Genomic DNA, 18,591 nt, shown 5'->3' on the forward strand with positions numbered 1-18,591 from the left:
TGTGTGGTGTGTGTGCTCTGTCGTTTGTGTTTGTGGACAGCGGCACTGATACTTGGGTCCCAGGCCCTGTGTCTGTGGCAGGTGGGTGTTAGTACTAGTTGCACTTACCTGCCATTGCCATATGCCTGTTTCCGTTTGCCCTGTCTTTATAGTTTGGCCATCTTTAGACTCCTATTTCTCCATGTCCAGGAGAAACAGGTAGTCTACCCAGCTCCTAGCGTAGGGACCGGCGGAGGGCAAGTAGGGACCCGAGGTTCCAGAGCATGAGTCCTCCTACCTTCAAGGTCGGCTCATGTCGCTAGGAGTTAGGGTCTGATTAGGGAGGCAATAGGAGGTGACCTGCTGCCTAGTTCTGTGGTTCTGGCCAAGACGTGACTACCATCCTCTGTCATCGCACGCCTGAGGGTTTTCCCCATCCTTAGCCGTGACAGAAGCCTTCTTAACAAGAATTGAACCTCTTTCCTTGAAGTTCTTGATGATCCTATAAATTGTTGATTGAGGTGCAATCTTAGTAGCCACAATATCCTTGCCTGTGAAGCCATTTTTATGCAACGCAATGATGGTTGCACGCGTTTCTTTGCAGGTCACCATGGTTAACAATGGAAGATCAATGATTTCAACCATCACCCTCCTTTTAACATGTCAAGTCTGCCATTTTAACCCAATCAGCCTGACATAATGATCTCCAGCCTTGTGCTCGTCAACATTCTCACCTGAGTTAACAAGACAATTACTGAAATGATCTCAGCAGGTCCTTTAATGACAGCAATGAAATGCAGTGGAAAGTTTTTTTTGGGATTAAGTTAATTTTATGGCAAAGAAGGACTATGCAATTCATCTGATCACTCTTCATAACATTCTGGAGTATATGCAAATTGCTATTATAAAAACTTAAGCAGCCACTTTTCCAATTTCCAATATTTATGTAATTCTCAAAACTTTTGGCCACGACTGTATATTGAAGAGGATAGGGCCCAGTACTGACCCCTAAGGTACTCCACTAGTGACAGTGACCCAATCTGAGTGTGTACTATTAAAAACCACCCTCTGTTTTCTATTATTGAGCCAGTTACTTACCCACATACAGACATTTTCTCCCAGTCCGAGCTTTTTCATTTTATATACTAACCTTTTATGCGGTAAAGTGTCAAATGGGCGAGGGGCATCCGGGCCTGCGCCTTCGACAGGGGATTGGCCAGAAGTGCATAACACAGGGGAAGAGGAGGCAGTGGTGTGACCTGCAGACCCAGATTGTGGACCCAGGCGTTCGGCTCACTTATTAGGGTGCTTGGATGCCATGTGGCGGATCATGCTGGTGTTGGTGAGGTTGCTAGTGTTCACGCCCCGGCTCATTTTGGTTTCAAACAGGTTGCAAACTACCACTCTTGCCATTCACCACCGTCATCTTCTTGAGACTGTGAAGGCTCAAGAGGTTGGGAATCAGGGCACAATATTTCAGGTACTTCTTCAAGCATGCTGGGCGTGAGGGCCAAATGTAATAGTGGCGCTGGAAAGAGCTCCTTGGAATATCCGAGTGTGGGATTACTCGTTTGACAAGGCTCTCAATGGAGGGAGGAAGGATGATCCGAGTGAGGATTCGGTGTCACGGATGGTGTACAGGAAACAAGACAATACCATATAAACAATGTCTCTCTGGATCCACAACTAAGGAACAAAGGGAGACCCCTGCAATAGACCTGCCGCTCTCCCTCACTGCTCAGCCTATGCGAACACCCCAAAGGTGGATGGGCGCATATCCACGTTCCTCGGCTATCTATTACCTGAAGACCCTACAATAGTGAGGGGACACGACCACCGGCTCCCTACACTGACACGGAGGGAGTCAGGGTCACCTGGATCCAGAAAAGAGAAAATCATAAATACAAAAACAGCACTTAACTTGCAGACGATTGAGGACTGAGGACTGGGAACTGGGAACTGGGAACAGCATGCACACACACTCCAGGAAGTTGTATCAGCCGCACACTACTGCATTATGGGGAGGAATTTAAAGGGCAGCAATCAGTCCGACTGCATGACAGCTGAGATAGACTAACGAGATGAGAAACTAAACCAAAACAAAGAAATTCAAGGAGGAGGATCTGAAAAGCTCCTGTGAGTGCTTCTCAGCTGTCTGGCTGTGACATTCGGTTGACCAGACTCTTGGCTACAGAGACTGGACTTGGTGGAAGAGAGGGTGTTGCTTAACCGACTGGAAGCATTATCTTCAGCAAACCAACCGACCAACTGTTCGCACTGGTCCGACTTGGACAGTGTTGTCCTGCGCGGCCCAGCTAAGTTGGACATGGGCTGTGTACAGTGGATGTTTTTTTTTTTTTTCTGGTGCACTGGCAGCAAGCACAGTTTCATTGCGCCCAGGGCCTCGGCCTCTGCATGCACCATCAGCATCACGCCTACTTCCCCGACCCTTAGTGCTCGTGCTTCTTCATATTAATTGTTTTGTCACTAGATGTGGCGCAGATTGTTTTACAGTCCGCTAAATACACCGTTTTCAGATGCAGGACAGTATATATCACATAAACCCACAGAATATGGACACTATATTAGGCCCTGATTAGTTAAATTTGCCCTAAAGAAACAGTTTTCGGATGTCGTACTGTATATGTCACAGAAAACAACACACTATGGACACTAGATTAGGCCCAGATTATTGGAATTTGCCCTAAAGAAACAGTTTTCTGATGGATTACTGTATATGTCACGGATATGTATTACACGCACACACTACAGAGACAGTAGATGAGGACTGGCCCCTGATTATTTAAATTTGCGCTAAAGATTCAGTTTTCAGATGTCGTACTGTATATGTCACAGAAAACAACACAATATGGACACTAGATTAGGCCTAGATTATTGGAATTTGCACTAAAGAAACAGTTTTCTGATGGATTGCTGTATATGTCACACAAAACAACACACTAAGGACATTAGATTAGGCCCAGATTATAGGAATTTGCCCTAAATGAACAGTTTTCTGATAGAGTACTGTATATGTCACGGATGTGTATTACACGCACACACTACAGAGACAGTAGATGAGGACTGGCCCCTGATTATTTAAATTTACGGTAAAGAAACAGTTTTCGGATGGCGTACTGTATATGTCACAGAAAACAACACACTATGGACACTAGATTAGGCCCAGATTATTGGAATTTATGCTAAAGAAACAGTTTTGGGATGGAGTACTGTATATGTCACAGGTGTGTATTACACGCACACACTATACAGACATTAGATGAGGACTGGTCCCTGATTATTAAAATTTACGCTAAAGAAACAGTTTTCGGATGGAGTACTGTATATGTCAAGGATGTTTATTAAACGCACACTATAGACAACTAGAAAATCTACAATTTCTGGGGAAATTGTGTGAAGTGTTCTTGCCTCCACCAGTAGTCTACAACTGGAGTGGGCAGAGTAACTGGGTGGAGTGGCTTGAGTAACCGTTGAGTGGTTCGAATGGCTGGAGTAACTGTGGAAAGTTGGACTGGGCAGAGTAACTTTATGGAGTGGGCAGAGTAACTGTGTGGTGTGTTTGGAGTGAGTAGAGATAGTAAACATTACACTAACCAATTGATTGATCAAATTTAAAAAGTGCACATGGCGAGCTTGATAGAGTGAGAAATGCATTACAACTTTTATTCATTTATATAGCACATTTAATTGAAATGTTGTTGCCCAAAGTGCTTCACAGTTACATTAAAGTGAAATAGTTGAAAAAGTAGACATATAAGGCTACTTTCACACTAGCGTTGTTTGAATCCGGCGTGCAATTCAGTCGCCGGAACTGCCTGTCTGATCCGAAAAAACTTGTGAAAACGGATTACATTTGAATCCTGAACAGGATTTTGATCACAATGAAAAAATGCATTGGAAAAAACAGATCCGCCATTTATGGACTTTAACTTATGGACTTTAAGTCGGATCCGGTTTGACGGAACACACGGCGCCGGATCTGGCATTAATGCAAGTCAATGGGAAAAAGGCCGGATCCGGTGTTCAGTCAAAGTGTTCCTGATTTTTGGCCGGAGGTAAAAATAGAACATGCTACGGTTTTCTGAAAAGCCTGATCAGTCAAAAAGATTGAACTGAAGACATCCTGATGCATCCTGAACGGATTACTCTCCATTCAGAATGCATGGGGATAAAACTGATCAGTTCTTTTCCGGTATACAGCCCTTAGGCCTCTTTCACACGGGCGTTGCGGGAAAATGTGCGGGTGCGTTACGGGAACACCCGCAATTTTTCCGCACGAGTGCAAAACATTGTAATGCGTTTTGCACTCGCGTGAGAAAAATCACGCGTGTTTGGTACCCAAACCCGAACTTCTTCACAGAAGTTCAGGATTGGGATCGGTGTTCTGTAAATAGTATTATTTTCCCTTATAACATGGTTATAAGGGAAAATAATAGCATTCTGAATCGCTGGAGGGGTTAAAAAAAATTAAAAAACATTTAACTCACCTTAGTCCACTTGTTCGCGGCCCGGCATCTCCTTCTGTCTTCATCTGATCTCTGTGCAGCAACAGGACCTTTGGTGACGTCATTCCGGTCATCACATGATCCATCACCATGGTGATGGATCATGTGATGACCGGAATGACATCACCAAAGGTACCCAGAGGAAGGTTTCAAATCGAAACGCGCGTCGGGGTGTGCAGTCTTCCTCTGGACCTGTTACTTCTCATATACGGTATGTGACCTTGTTTTGTTTGGACCGCATGCTTGACTGTTTTTGTTGCGGTTCTTTGCCTCTTGTACCAACCTTGGTCATGTTATTTATCTATTATCTCCTACAGCTTGCACATGCACTTTATTATCTGTTACATTTGGCTGTATAAATACAATTATACATCTAAAAAGATCCACATTTGAGGGTTGATATTTTCCCCTTTATCTATAAAAGATAACATGCACTTGCACTTTATACTTGATGCAATTAGTTGCACTCTTATTAATAGTGGATACTCTTTTTAGTGCATATGTTGTATAGGAGCTTTTCTATGTATAGGCGCTTACATCTTTGGTCACTTGCCCTATTACTCTGTCATACTGGATAAACTCTCCCAGGATTGTACTGCACTTTCTGCATTTGTTCGTCATCTCTTTGTATATGTTTTTAACTATATGCTTAATAAAATGATATTTTTTAGCTTAATAGTTCTCAGTGTTTCTCTGTAGGTTATTTATGCATTCTATATTCAGAATGCTATTATTTTCCCTTATAACCATATTATAAGGGAAAATAATAATGATCGGGTCCCCATCCCGATCGTCTCCTAGCAACCGTGCATGAAAATCGCACCGCATCCGCACTTGCTTGCGGATGCTTGCGATTTTCACGCAACCCCATTCATTTCTATGGGGCCTGCGTTACATGAAAAACGCACAAAGAGGAGCATGCTGCGATTTTCACGCAACGCACAAGTGATGCGTGAAAATCACCGCTCATGTGAACTGCCCAATAGAAATGAATGGGTCGGTATTCAGTGCGGGAGCAATGCGTTCACCTCCCGCATCGCATCCGCGCGGAATACTCGCTCGTGTGAAAGGGGCCTTAGGACGGAACTCAGCACCGGAAAAGAAAAACGCTAGTGTGAAAGTACCTTTTGGTATCATCGCATTCAGCTCTATAAAAATATCACATCATCTAAGCTAATCACCATAAAAAAAATTAAAAAAACTGTGCCAACAAAGCTATTTTTGGTCACCTTACATCACAAAAAGTGTAATACCAAGCGATCAAAAAGACATATGCACCCCCAAAATAGCACCAATCAAACTGTCACCTCATCCTGCAAAAGCCGCTACATAGACAATCAGCCCAAAAAATAAAATAAAAACTATGGCTCTCAGAATATGGAAACACTAAAACATAATTTTTTGTTTCAAAAATGCTTTTATTGTGTAAAACTTAAAAAAATAAGAAAAAGTATAGATATTGGGTATTGCCACATCCGTAATGACCGGCTCTATAAAAAAAAATCACTTGACCTACCCTGACAGGTGAACGCTGTAAAAATAAATAAATAAAAACTGCGCTAAAACTGACAATTTTGTGGTCACTTTGCCCGATAAAGTGTAATATTGAATGATCAAAAAAATCGTATGTGCCTAAAAATGGTACCAATAAAAACATCAACTGTTCCTTCAAAAAACGAGCCCCTGCACAAGACTATTAGTAGAAAAATAAAAAAATTTGGGGTTCAGAAAATGGAGACACAAAAACATAATTATTTTTCAAAAATGCTTTATTAGGTAAAACTGAAAAAAACAAGCAAATTGGGGCTTTAAATGGGACATGGTAGTTTCTATAATAGGGTCGTTTATGGGTGGTTTCTACTGTGTAAGCCCCCAAAGTGACTTCATAACTGAAGTGGTCCTTAAAAAGTGGGTTTTGGAAATTTTCTTAAAAATCTAATTTACCACTGTCATGAAATACAATGTGTCATGGGAAAACAATCGCAGAATGGCTTGGATAAGTAAAATTGTTCTAACGTTATTACCACATAAAATGACATGTCAGATTTGCAAAAAATGACCTGGGCAGGAAGGTGAAAACTGGCTCGAGGTAGAAGGGGCTAAAGGGAATGTGTCATCAAAATGTAACTGTAGTAAAATTATCTGTACATACTAAAAATTGGTGCCTACTGGCTTAATCGCAACTACAAATATAGTTTTTTGTTTTAAGTAGATATTGACATGAAAAATTAAAAAAAAAAAAACATTTGTTAAAATATTTTTAAAGAGGCTCTGTCAGCATGGTCAACCATATTAAACCAGGCCTACTGCTTGGTATAGCTGATCATGCTGATTAAAACTATACATTTCTTTTGTCTGTATGCTAAACAGCTGCAGAGATATCTGTGTTTTTATTCATATGCATATAAGCAAGTTCAAGCACAAGGAGGCGGAGTTGAACCCTTGGAGCACTGCTTTGTAACACACACTGTGCTCTGCACACACACACCTCTCCTGTTGATTGACAGGGCTAGACATCAGCCTGCTCAGGGCAGAGCTATCTCCTAGCACGTACAGTGCTGCCCATATTTATTCATATCCCTGGCAAATTTTGACTTAAAGTTACTTTTATTCAACCAGCAAGTAATAAGGCACACAAAAGCTCACTTCGCCTTTGCAAAAGCTCATCTGGACAAAGAAGAAGACTTCTGGTCTTCTGTGTTATGGTCAGATGAAACAAAAATTGAATTGTTTGGTCACAATGATGTTTCCTTCATTTGGCGTAAAAAAGGAGAAGCCTTCAACCCAAAGGACCCCATCCCCACTGTCAAACATGGTGGTGGGAACCTAATGCTTCGGGGGTGTTTTTCAGCCAATGGACCAGGGAACCTAATCACATTAAACGGCACCATGAAAAAAGAGCATTACATGAGGATTCTCGACGACAACATCAGGCAGTCTGCAGTGAAACTTGGCCTTGGGCGCCAGTGGACATTTCAGCATGACAATGACCCAAAACACACAGCAAAAGTGGTGAAGAAAAGGTTAGCAGACAACAACATTAACGTTTTGGAGTGGCCCAGCCAAAGTCCAGACTTGAATCCAATTGAGAATCTGTGGAGGGAGCTAAAGATCAGGGTGATGGCAAGAAGACCCCCCAACCTGAAAGATTTGGAGCTCATTGCTAAAGATGAATGAGCAAAAATACCTGTGGAGACATGCAAAAAGTCGGTCTGCAATTATAGGAAGTGTTTAAATGCTGTAATAGCCAATAAAGGCTTTTCTATTGATTATTGAGAAGGGTATGAATAATTTTGGACTGGACACTTTTTGCTCAAATGTTAATAAAAGCTGAGAAATGTGTTTTTTTCCACAATAATGCCTCTTGTACATCATCTTATTATCTTTTGGGAGACACCTATGTCATTTCCCATCAAAAAATTACTTGCTAGTTGAATAAAAGTAACTTTAAGTCCAAAATGTATAATTATGGGCAGCACTGTACATAATACATATACTATATTATATATATATATAGTCTGTGCGTATATATATATATATATATATATATATATATATAGAAGAAAAATGGCGGAGCTGACTGCAATCAAAAAAGTGTGGGTGCACGTTCCAGGGGAATCGACCTCTTACCCCAATCAATGAATCCAGAAAATGGACGGCACTCCAGCAGGATAAAAGTGAAGTTTTCTTTATTCAACCATACAGTGCAACGTTTCGGCTCCAAAAGTGAGCCTTTCTCAAGCAGAGATACAAACCAAGTGAAGGCAAATGTATAGGTGACTTAATGAGTATACAAATCATGTGACCATGCCACACCCAGTGGGCGTGTTACAAAAATGACAACATCAGAATCATGATAAAATACAATAAAAGAAGTGCATAATAAGGCAAATGAAATAATTATATATATCTGACATTTGCATACATAAGTGAATGAAGGGACAGACCCATCGATCAGGTACACATAAAGGTAAACAATCGATGGATGCGTCCAGTGAGTGTAAAACATACCAAGGGAGGAGCTGAGGGACGATCAGAGGGACACATGTAAGCAGAGAGGGGCCCATTCCATGCGTTCATTTAGAGTGGTAAACATACCACTGCTCAGGCGCGGCATAACATCTATCCGGGACTGATGGCAACTGGAGAACGCCGAGCATCATCAGAACCAGCTTCTGCTCTTGCGTCATCACAGCGCCACTCAATACAGCCTAGGTGCGTTGCGGCGCATGCCCAGTGTTCATCCGGTCTCAAGGCGCCATCTTGGAAACTGGAGAAATGCCCATACCCTATTTTCAAACACCAGACCTGCTGTAAATCAGGGTATCGCGATCCAGACTAGTACGGACAGCCTGAGAACCAGATCGTCCACATACTATACCCAAACAAAAACCCACTGACTCCACGGAAAGCCGCGGTATAGAGAGGGGTATCTGTCAAGGGTGTCAGGTCGCTATCATCCCCATGAGGGTTCTCCTCCTACAGGTGCACAGGTGTCACAGGGAGCAAATCTATACCAGAAGGATGGAATAATTTCAACAGCACCATCAAGGCTATTATGACAGAATATATATAACAGTCCCCAGGTGCACGCCGGGTCCGGTAGTGTAAAAAGTGCAAGTATATAAAACCAACAGAAAAATTTTTCATAATAAAAAAGAAAAGAAACGCATGGCTTCTGGTAATGCCACCCTCTCGTATAAAGTGATGCGTCCACTTCACCCTTAAAGGGGTTGTCCGGGACCAAATGTTTTTTTTAAAAAACACGTTTACTTACAATGCACATCTAAGTAAAGGCCTCCATACATTTTCAGCTATTTTTGCCACTTCTATGTGGCTCCAACGGTCCCCCACTCATTGTTTATCTTTCCCTGACTTCCGGCTGCACTGCCCTGTGGGTCCTGGGGCAGCGCAGCATCAGGTGGTTACAGCTGTCTCTCTGCTCCGCTGTAACTCCGCCCCCTCATCAATATTCACTTCAATTCATTCAGAAGCTCACTGGACTGGAGGGGCGGGGCTTAGCGGGTTAAGGGGTGGGGCTTAGCGGGATGACGGCCAGCCACTGTAACTCCGCCCCCTCATCAATATTCACCTCAATTCATTGGGGCGGGGCTTAGCGGGTTAATGGGCGGGGCTTAGTGGGATGTCGGCCAGCCGCTGTAACTCCGCCCCCTCATCAATATTCACCTCGATTCATTTGCTGCCAGTGACGTCACCGGGCTCCCTGAGCAGCGGAAGAGGAAGCTTTGCTTGCCTGCAAGGGACCCGGTACGTCACTGAGGAGAAGAAAACAGTAACTTCCGGCCATGAATTTCAAAGATGAAAATGGGGCTGCAGAAATCTGGGACAAAGGTACTACCTGCTTGTATGTAATGTGTATGCCACACTTGTACTATTAGAGCAATGTCCCCAATCCCGGACAACCCCTTTAAGCTCCAACCCTCCAGGTAATGGGTGCATGTGATCTGTGAATAAAAAACAAAAAAGGTAAATTTACTGTTGAAACAACAGATTCTTGAAATACATTCTCTCAGTGTGTATAAGAAGTCACCGTGGCACAACCTGCTAGACACAAGAGGCAAGCCACACCTCATACAACATCCCCAAAGTTAAATTCTATATTTAATCCATTTGGTCTCAGGCTATTCAGCCTATGGATCCAACTTAGTTCCTTACGCTTGAGTAGCCTTGACCTATCTCCACCCCGTCTGGCCTGAGGCACATGGTCGAGGATCCAAACCATCAGATCACCCTCCCTGTGTCTAGCCTCAGAAAAATGCTTAGATACCGGTAGATCGAGGCGTTTCTTCCGGATGCTCAAGCGATGATTGTTCAAGCGGGTCTTAAGGTCAGTCGTCGTTTCACCCACATAGAGCAGATTGCATGGGCAGGATAACACATAAATAACGTAGCTTGAATTGCATGTAAGATGAAACAAAATATTATAGAATTCACTCGTATGGGGATGTATAAATGTTTTCCCTTTACGAATGTATCTGCAATTGACGCACCCCAGGCAGGGAAAACAGCCCAAACCCGGCTGCGTCAATGCAGTTTGTCTGGAGGACCCTTTAGAGCCAATGTCTGCTTTAACCAACTGGTCCCGGAGATTCCTTGAGCGCCGATACGAGAACAGTGGTGGATGTTGAAACTCTGGTATCTCCTTGAAACAAGATCCCAAGAGATCCCAATGTTTCCTGAGAACTTTATTAATTGAGGGGCTAAGTTCACTATAGACTGACACGAACGGAATCCTAGCAGTTTTCTGTGTGGTTTTCCGTTGGGACAGTAATCCATCCCTGTCAAGACTGCGTGCCCTGTCCATGTGTTGATCTAGTAGTCGTTTCGGGTCACCCCTATCACGAAATCTAGTAGCCAAGGACTCCAGGGTCGCATTGGACTTGTGTTCATCAGATACGACACGTTTAACCCTAAGGAACTGGGAAAAGGGGAGTGACTGGACCATTCTCCTAGGGTGAGAGCTATTATAACACAGGAAGGTGTTAGTATCCGTGGGTTTGGTGTATAATTCTGTGTGTAGTACACCACCGCTTAGCACAACCCTGGTGTCCAAAAACTGGATATCCGTACTAGAATAGACGAGAGTGAACTGCAGATTGGGGTCATGGCTGTTTAAAAAGGCATGAAAATCAATCAACTCCGCCTCGCTACCTGTCCATATGAGGAAGATGTCGTCGATATATCTCCACCACCTCAGCACATGACTGAAGTGGTGGGACAGATAGACGACATCTTCCTCATAACACAGCATAAAAATATTTGCATACGTTGCATGGTCACATGGTCACATGATTTGTATACTCATTAAGTCACCTATATATTTGCCTTCACTTGGTTTGTATCTCTGCTTGAGAAAGGCTCACTTTTGGAGCCGAAACGTTGCACCGCATGGTTGAATAAAGAAAACTTCACTTTTATCCTGCTGGAGTGCCGTCTATTTTCTGGATTCATTTATATATATATATATATATATATATATATCGCTTTATCACATTGAGATATGCTCAGAAAAATAACACATATTTCTACTTTATTTACAGACAGAACAGATGATTGTAAAGACACCAGTAATGTGAGTTGCTTCTAAGCATAGAAAAAACTTGTCTTCTTTATGTGAAAAGGCTATAGCTTAATGGAAAGTGCTCAGTTTTTTTTTATGTAACAATCGTAAGGTTGTTCCACATTTAACACGTAATAGAAGTCTATATTCTTATAATATAAAGAATAAAAAATGTTATGCTAAAAAAGCTTTTTTTTTTTATAATCTTATAAACCAGTAATAGGTTTTAGGTTTCTAAGTAAATATAAATATAGTAATGCCTTTTTATTATAATTATTATTTTTATTATTATTATTATTATTAATAATATTATATGATTATATATTATGTATTATAGTGTAGTCTATTATTACAAATTAAATAAGAGAGAAAAAAAACTGAAAAATGTTTTTAATACACTGCTCAAAAAAATAAAGGGAACACAAAAATAACACATCCTAGATCTGAATTAATTAAATATTCTTCTGAAATACTTTGTTCTTTACATAGTTGAATGTGCTGACAACAAAATCACACAAAAATAAAAAAATGGAAATCACATTTTTCAACCCATGGAGGTCTGGATTTGGAGTCACACTCAAAATTTAAGTGGATAAACACACTACAGGCTGATCCAACTTTGATGTAATGTCCTTAAAACAAGTCAAAATGAGGCTCAGTAGTGTGTGTGGCCTCCACGTTCCTGTATGACCTCCCTACAACGCCTGTGCATGCTCCTGATGAGGTGGCGGACGGTCTCCTGAGGGATCTCCTCCCAGACCTGGACTAAAGCATCTGCCAACTCCTGGACAGTCTGTGGTGCAACATGACGTTGGTGGATAGAGCGAGACATGATGTCCCAGATGTGCTCAATTGGATTCAGGTCTGGGGAACGGGCGGGCCAGTCCATAGCATCAATGCCTTCGTCTTGCAGGAACTGCTGACACACTCCAGCCACATGAGGTCTAGCATTGTCTTGCATTAGGAGGAACCCAGGGCCAACCGCACCAGCATATGGTCTCACAAGGGGTCTGAGGATCTCATCTCGGTACCTAATGGCAGTCAGGCTACCTCTGGTGAGCACATGGAGGGCTGTGCGCCCCTCCAAAGAAATGCCACCCCACACCATTACTGACCCAATGCCAAACCGGTCATGCTGGAGGATGTTGCAGGCAGCAGAACGTTCTCCACGGCGTCTCCAGACTCTGTCACGTCTGTCACATGTGCTCAGTGTGAACCTGCTTTCATCTGTGAAGAGCACAGGGCGCCAGTGGCGAATTTGCCAATCTTGGTGTTCTCTGGCAAATGCCAAACGTTCTGCACGGTGTTGGGCTGTAAGCACAACCCCCACCTATGGACGTCAGGCCCTCATATCACCCTCATGGAGTCTGTTTCTGACCGTTTGAGCAGACACATGCACATTTGTGGCCTGCTGGAGGTCATTTTGCAGGGCTTTGGCAGTGCTCCTCCTGTTCCTCCTTGCACAAAGGCGGAGGTAGCGGTCCTGCTGGTGGGTTGTTGCCCTCCTACGGCCTCCTCCACATCTCCTGATGTACTGGCCTGTCTCCTGGTAGCGCCTCCATGCTCTGGACACTACGCTGACAGACACAGCAAACCTTCTTGCCACAGCTCGCATTGATGTGCCATCCTGGATAAGCTGCACTACCTGAGCCACTTGTGTGGGTTGTAGACTCCGTCTCATGCTACCACTAGAGTGAAAGCACCGCCAGCATTCAAAAGTGACCAAAACATCAGCCAGGAAGCATAGGAACTGAGAAGTGGTCTGTGTTCACCACCTGCAGAACCACTCTTTTATTGGGGGTGTCTTGCTAATTGCCTATAATTTCCACCTGTTGTCTATCCCATTTGCACAACAGCATGTGAAATTGATTGTCACTCAGTGTTGCTTCCTAAATCGACAGTTTGATTTCACAGAAGTGTGATTGACTTGGAGTTACATTGAGTTGTTTAAGTGTTCCCTTTATTTTTTTGAGCAGTGTACATCTCTTCTGGTAAATGAACTTAGGATCTCTACATGCAAGGATGACCACTTAACACTAAGATATAGCCTTTCTACATAAAGAAGAATGGTTTTTCTATGCTGAGAAAGATAACACACATTACTGATGTCTTTATAATCATATATTGTGCCTGTGAATAAAGCAGTAATATGTATATAAGCTTATTTCATGTGGTAAAGCTACAGTATGACATGTACATGTTAGAACACAGCTTCTCACTCAGCATACTCATGTATAGCCCTGTCAACCAAGAGAAGGGAGGACTGTGTAGAGCACAAGGGGTGTTACCAAGGAGTGCTCCAATGATTCAGCACCTCCCTCTGGTGCTCAAATTTGCTCATTTGCATATGACACAGATATCTCTGCAGCTGTTTAGCATAGAAAGGTATATTTTAATCAGCATGATCAGACATACCAAGTGGTATGTCTGGTTTAATAGGGCTGATCATGCTGACAGTGTCTGTTTAACATAAAACATGGTTTAAACAGCAAGTCATTTTCAGATCACAAGTTCCATTTAAGCAGACTGCAGTTAAGAGAGTCTGCTTTCAGGTTTTAGAAGTCCTGCAGGGTCATAGGGACACACTTGATCCCATACAGTGAGATACTTAGGCCCCTTTCAGACGAGCGTTTGGCTTTTTGGCTTTTTACTCACCCATCTGCAGCTCTATTACTACAACTATTGTTTGCATTTAATCCCTTTAAATGTAAACTTGCAGCTGCCCAGTAATCTGGAGCATTTTTTTAAACCTCATCTTTCTTATGCAGGAAGAACGTGCTCGCAAAGAAGAAGAGGAAAACAGGAGACGAGCTGAGGAAGATAACAAGAAAAAAAAGGCACTATCAAACATGCTCCACTTTGGCGGCTATCTTCAAAAGGTATAGAAATAAATATAAATTGATTTGTGGGACAGTTGGGTCAATCATCCATGCTTTACCATGCTTTAACTGCATGCACCAAGTATTTTACAAACCTTACTTGATGGGATAGAGTGCTTCATTCTGTGTCTATAGTTATTGGTATTGGCATGGTCTGTAATAACCCCATGTACAAATATTCCCCATCCATTTTCCAGGGACAGAAACCATGAAATAATTACTTGGCTGCCAGACTCTAAAAGTATAGTTATAAAACAATTTACTGGTAGTCCCTTAAATATAAAATTGAGTAGAATAAGTAACTTTCTGTTTGGTCCAGGGCAATTCGGAAATTACATATAATAAACCTGCCCCATGGCTATGCATCTATCACACAATTAGGTGTGTCTATACATCCCATTTTTATAGTAAAAGAGGAGTCCTGTAAGCCCTGTGTATCAGGCAAAAGAATACCTACCATGGAGGCAGACTACCCAGGGATGGACTGTCCCACCAGAGTACCAGAGGATCCTCCGGTGGGTCCAGGATCAGTTATATTAGTGGGCCCCAAACATCCAGAAGAAACAAAAACATTTTGGCTGTCTTTGGAGCCAATCACTTGCCATTATGGTCTATTTCTTTGATTCAGAACTAGGGTTGAGCAAACTTGTGTTTTTCAAGTTAAGATTCATCGTTGGGGTTTGGGTATCTGTGCCATTCTGTTATGGATTTTGTTAAAATGGAATATAACGGAATGCACCACGGAAGCCTTTAAGAGGCATTCAGTTTTGCATTCCATCATAATACAAGTCAATGGGCAGCATAAAGGATCCGTCTGGTTTTCGCTATTCAGGACAGGAGTTTTCTGTGGGATAATCTGTAGTTTTTATTGATACCATTTTGAAGTGTGTGTGACTTTTTGATTACATTTTGTTGAATTTTTTGTTGTAAGAGAAGGGATGAAGAAATGCTGAATTGACCATTTTGATACTTTTTTCCATTACGCTATTCACTGTATTGGGAAAACATTTAATATTTTAATAATTCAGGTGTTTTTGGATGTGGTGATGCCCATGATGTTTATATATTTTTTTTTATTATTTATGTATTTATTTTTTTAATCTAAGAAAAGGCGGAGGGATTTAAATTTTTATATATTTTTAACTTTTAATAATTTTAAAAATGTTTAAAACTTTTTTTATGTTTTTGTAGGCAGTGTTGGAGGCTACTATGTTCACAATTTTTTTTAATTCAATGTTACCACACTCCCTACAGGAGCATGGTAATATGTGAATTGCTGATTTCTTATGTTGGCCAACATAAGAATTGCAGATCTAATACTCTGAGTCTGTTCAGAGAAACCCAGCGTATTAAAGTGAATTGCCGGCAGCACGCGCTTATTCACTGTTTAGATGCCGCAATCACACTTAATCACAGGTGATAGGTTGCTGGGCGTTGATGAGAGTCTGCTGGGGGCTGATGAGAGGTTGCTGGGGGCTAATAATATGAGGCAATGGGGGCTGATCTGAGGTTTGAGTTCTTATTAACATTGGGGGTCTGATTGGTGGTCTGACCTGAGGGCTATTGAAAAAAAAAAAATATCTTGTCCTCCTCTAAAACCTAGGTGCGTCTTATGGGCCGGTGCGTCTTATATTGAAAAATACTGTAATTTACATACTACTGCTTTATTCCGACACAATATATGATTATAAACACACCACTAATGTGCGTTAGTTTATAAGCATGGGAAAAACAGATATCTTTGTATGGTAATGTTATAGCTTTGGGGTTAAGCGATTGGTTTTCCATGAAGAGATCCCAGCTTTGAATCTTCGTAGAGGTATTAAAAAAAAAAAAATTCCTCAAATATTTTTGTTTCTTTTTATCCCATAAGAAAGGTCTATGTCCTTATCATATTGAGAATAATGTTTTGTTTTTAGAACGCTAATGAATATTACCAGCTTCTTTATAACCGTATATTGTGCCTGTAAATAAATAGGTTTTAGCAAAAAAAATAAACAAAAATACTATTCTCAATATAGTAAGCCCTTTTTGATTATAATAATAATAATTATTATTATTATTATTATATGATTATATATTATTTATTATAGTATAGCCTTTTAATATGGCTTTAAATAAGAAAAATAAAAGAATAACAGAAAGAAAAATACATACTAGTCCTGGGACTTAAGGCTACGTCTACACGACATTTTGTCGCACCAATGTTGCGCGACAATTTTTATAATGGTAGTCTATGGTGTCACACTGTGACATGCGACATGCTGCGACACGAGAGTCGCAAAAAAAAACATTCAAGATCAATTTTTCTGCGAATGTTGCGTCGCAGTCGCAGCATGTTGCATGTCGCAGTGTGACACCATAGACTACCATTCTAAAAATTGTTGCGCGACGCATGTTGCAGTGTAGTTGTGCCCTATGTGTTGCGCGACTTATTGTCGCGTGACACATGTCGTCGTGTAGACCTAGCCTAAACCTAGAATCTCTACATGCATGTGTGATCGCAATCCACGCTCTTCTGCCTTTCCAGCACGGTTCCTGATTAGATAAAAGAATATATGAGCTCGGGGTAAATGCACAAGACCCAGTCTCAAGCAAATCTCCCCATTTATTATGAAAACATACAGGGGGGAATTTATCATGAGAGGAATATTTGAAGTCAGTTTTGCTTGAGTCTGTGTTGCAGTACATTGTGCGACATTTATCAAATGTCACAGGTTGTTTGATAAATTTGGCTTGTCCTTAAACCTAACACTTCTGTCCAGAGAAGATACTCCAGTTTTCCTACTCCACCCTCCTCCTGGAGAGAGATTGCAACTTTTTTGCAACTTTTTGCTATGATAAATCTGGAGTGAAACTCATTAACATAGCTAACCACACCCACTTTCCCACCCATTCTACAAAACTGGAGTGAGTGGTGTACAAATGCAAAAAGTCGCAAAATTTTGCTCAAGTGAGTGTAAAAAGTCGGAAGTTTTTGCCCAAGCGCTTAAATTTTGCACAGTCAGGTGCCAAAAAGTCGCAACTTTTTGATGCCAGAATTCTGGAGTGAAAGTATGCTAAATCAGGGCCACAGAGTTTTATAGGTAACTGAACAAAGAAGGCACACCGCCAAGGGGGTGGAAATCGAAACTAATAATGTGTGTTGTCACTTAGTGCTCTTAGTAGAAATAAGGTGGGTCTATAAGTCACTCCTACAGAGTCCCCAGTAGTAATAAGAATGCCTATCATGTCCCCTGGATTTAAAATGCCCATACAATGCCCTCAGTATTTATATTGCTCCCTACTGTTATAATGCTCACCCTGAAGTGCCCCCATTATTTATAATGCCCACTGTAGTGCCACCTGTAGTTATAATCCTCCCTTTAGTGTCCTCAGAAATTATGATTCCCCAGCTCTGTAAGAGGTGGACCCGAGGGAGTCCGTTGGGATACAGTGAACCATACAAGAATGAATGCACGGACAGTGAGCTGTGTGAACCAAAATAATTTTACTGACTTTAGAAGAGAAAACTATATACAATATAATGTACACAGTGATCCAGCCGGACCACACTGAGTGAGGTATGTTCTGGTGTACTGAAGGGCTGATACAAACTCTCTGGGTTGTTAGCAACCCAAGATTGTCCACAGTGGGACCCCAGCCGGGAATTCCCTAATTTAGGTACTGTACCTTTAAATATTCATACTTTGCCTAAATGTCACAAAATATGGCAGTATCTCCTAACCAAACACAGCGAACCGAAGCCACTAGGAATCAACACTAAATTTGGGGTCTGTGTACCTGGGATCTCGGCTGAGGGGCACTGTGGCTCACAGAGGCCAAATACAGAAAAATCCCATACTATCCCCCCAAATGCCGGTAATGCCCACTCCCCCACCTCAGCTAGACTCCCTTGAACATCCACGTGGCTATTTGTAACTCCAGAGCTAGGATGTGGATCCACTTGCTGTCACAGTAAAGCTTTAATTGCTGCAGCGGTGCCAAAACTTGTCCTCACCCTGATTGAAGGGAGGGACCTGAGCTCAGGATTTAAGTCCTATTAAAAGTGCGCACTAACCGAGTGTAAAATGCTTCAGGCTGAGATCTCCAGTGCAGGCTTGAATGGCAGCTTGGTTTTCTTGAT

The 18,591-nt window shown here is 41.9% G+C and overlaps 1 protein-coding gene across 3 annotated transcripts in view; it reads left to right on the top strand.

Annotated features, from left to right (window-relative positions):
- TNNT2 (troponin T2, cardiac type) overlaps positions 1-18,591 on the top strand; it is a 565,716-nt gene that overhangs the window by 338,492 nt on the left and 208,633 nt on the right. For all 3 annotated transcript variants that reach the window (XM_040424168.1, XM_040424165.1, XM_040424169.1), the window contains one exon: positions 14,355-14,465. In XM_040424168.1, coding sequence (XP_040280102.1) covers positions 14,355-14,465 — 111 coding nt within the window. The remainder of the gene's footprint in view (positions 1-14,354; positions 14,466-18,591) is intronic.

Source organism: Bufo bufo, chromosome 3 (assembly GCF_905171765.1).
Source record: "Bufo bufo chromosome 3, aBufBuf1.1, whole genome shotgun sequence".
Lineage (NCBI taxonomy): Eukaryota > Metazoa > Chordata > Amphibia > Anura > Bufonidae > Bufo > Bufo bufo.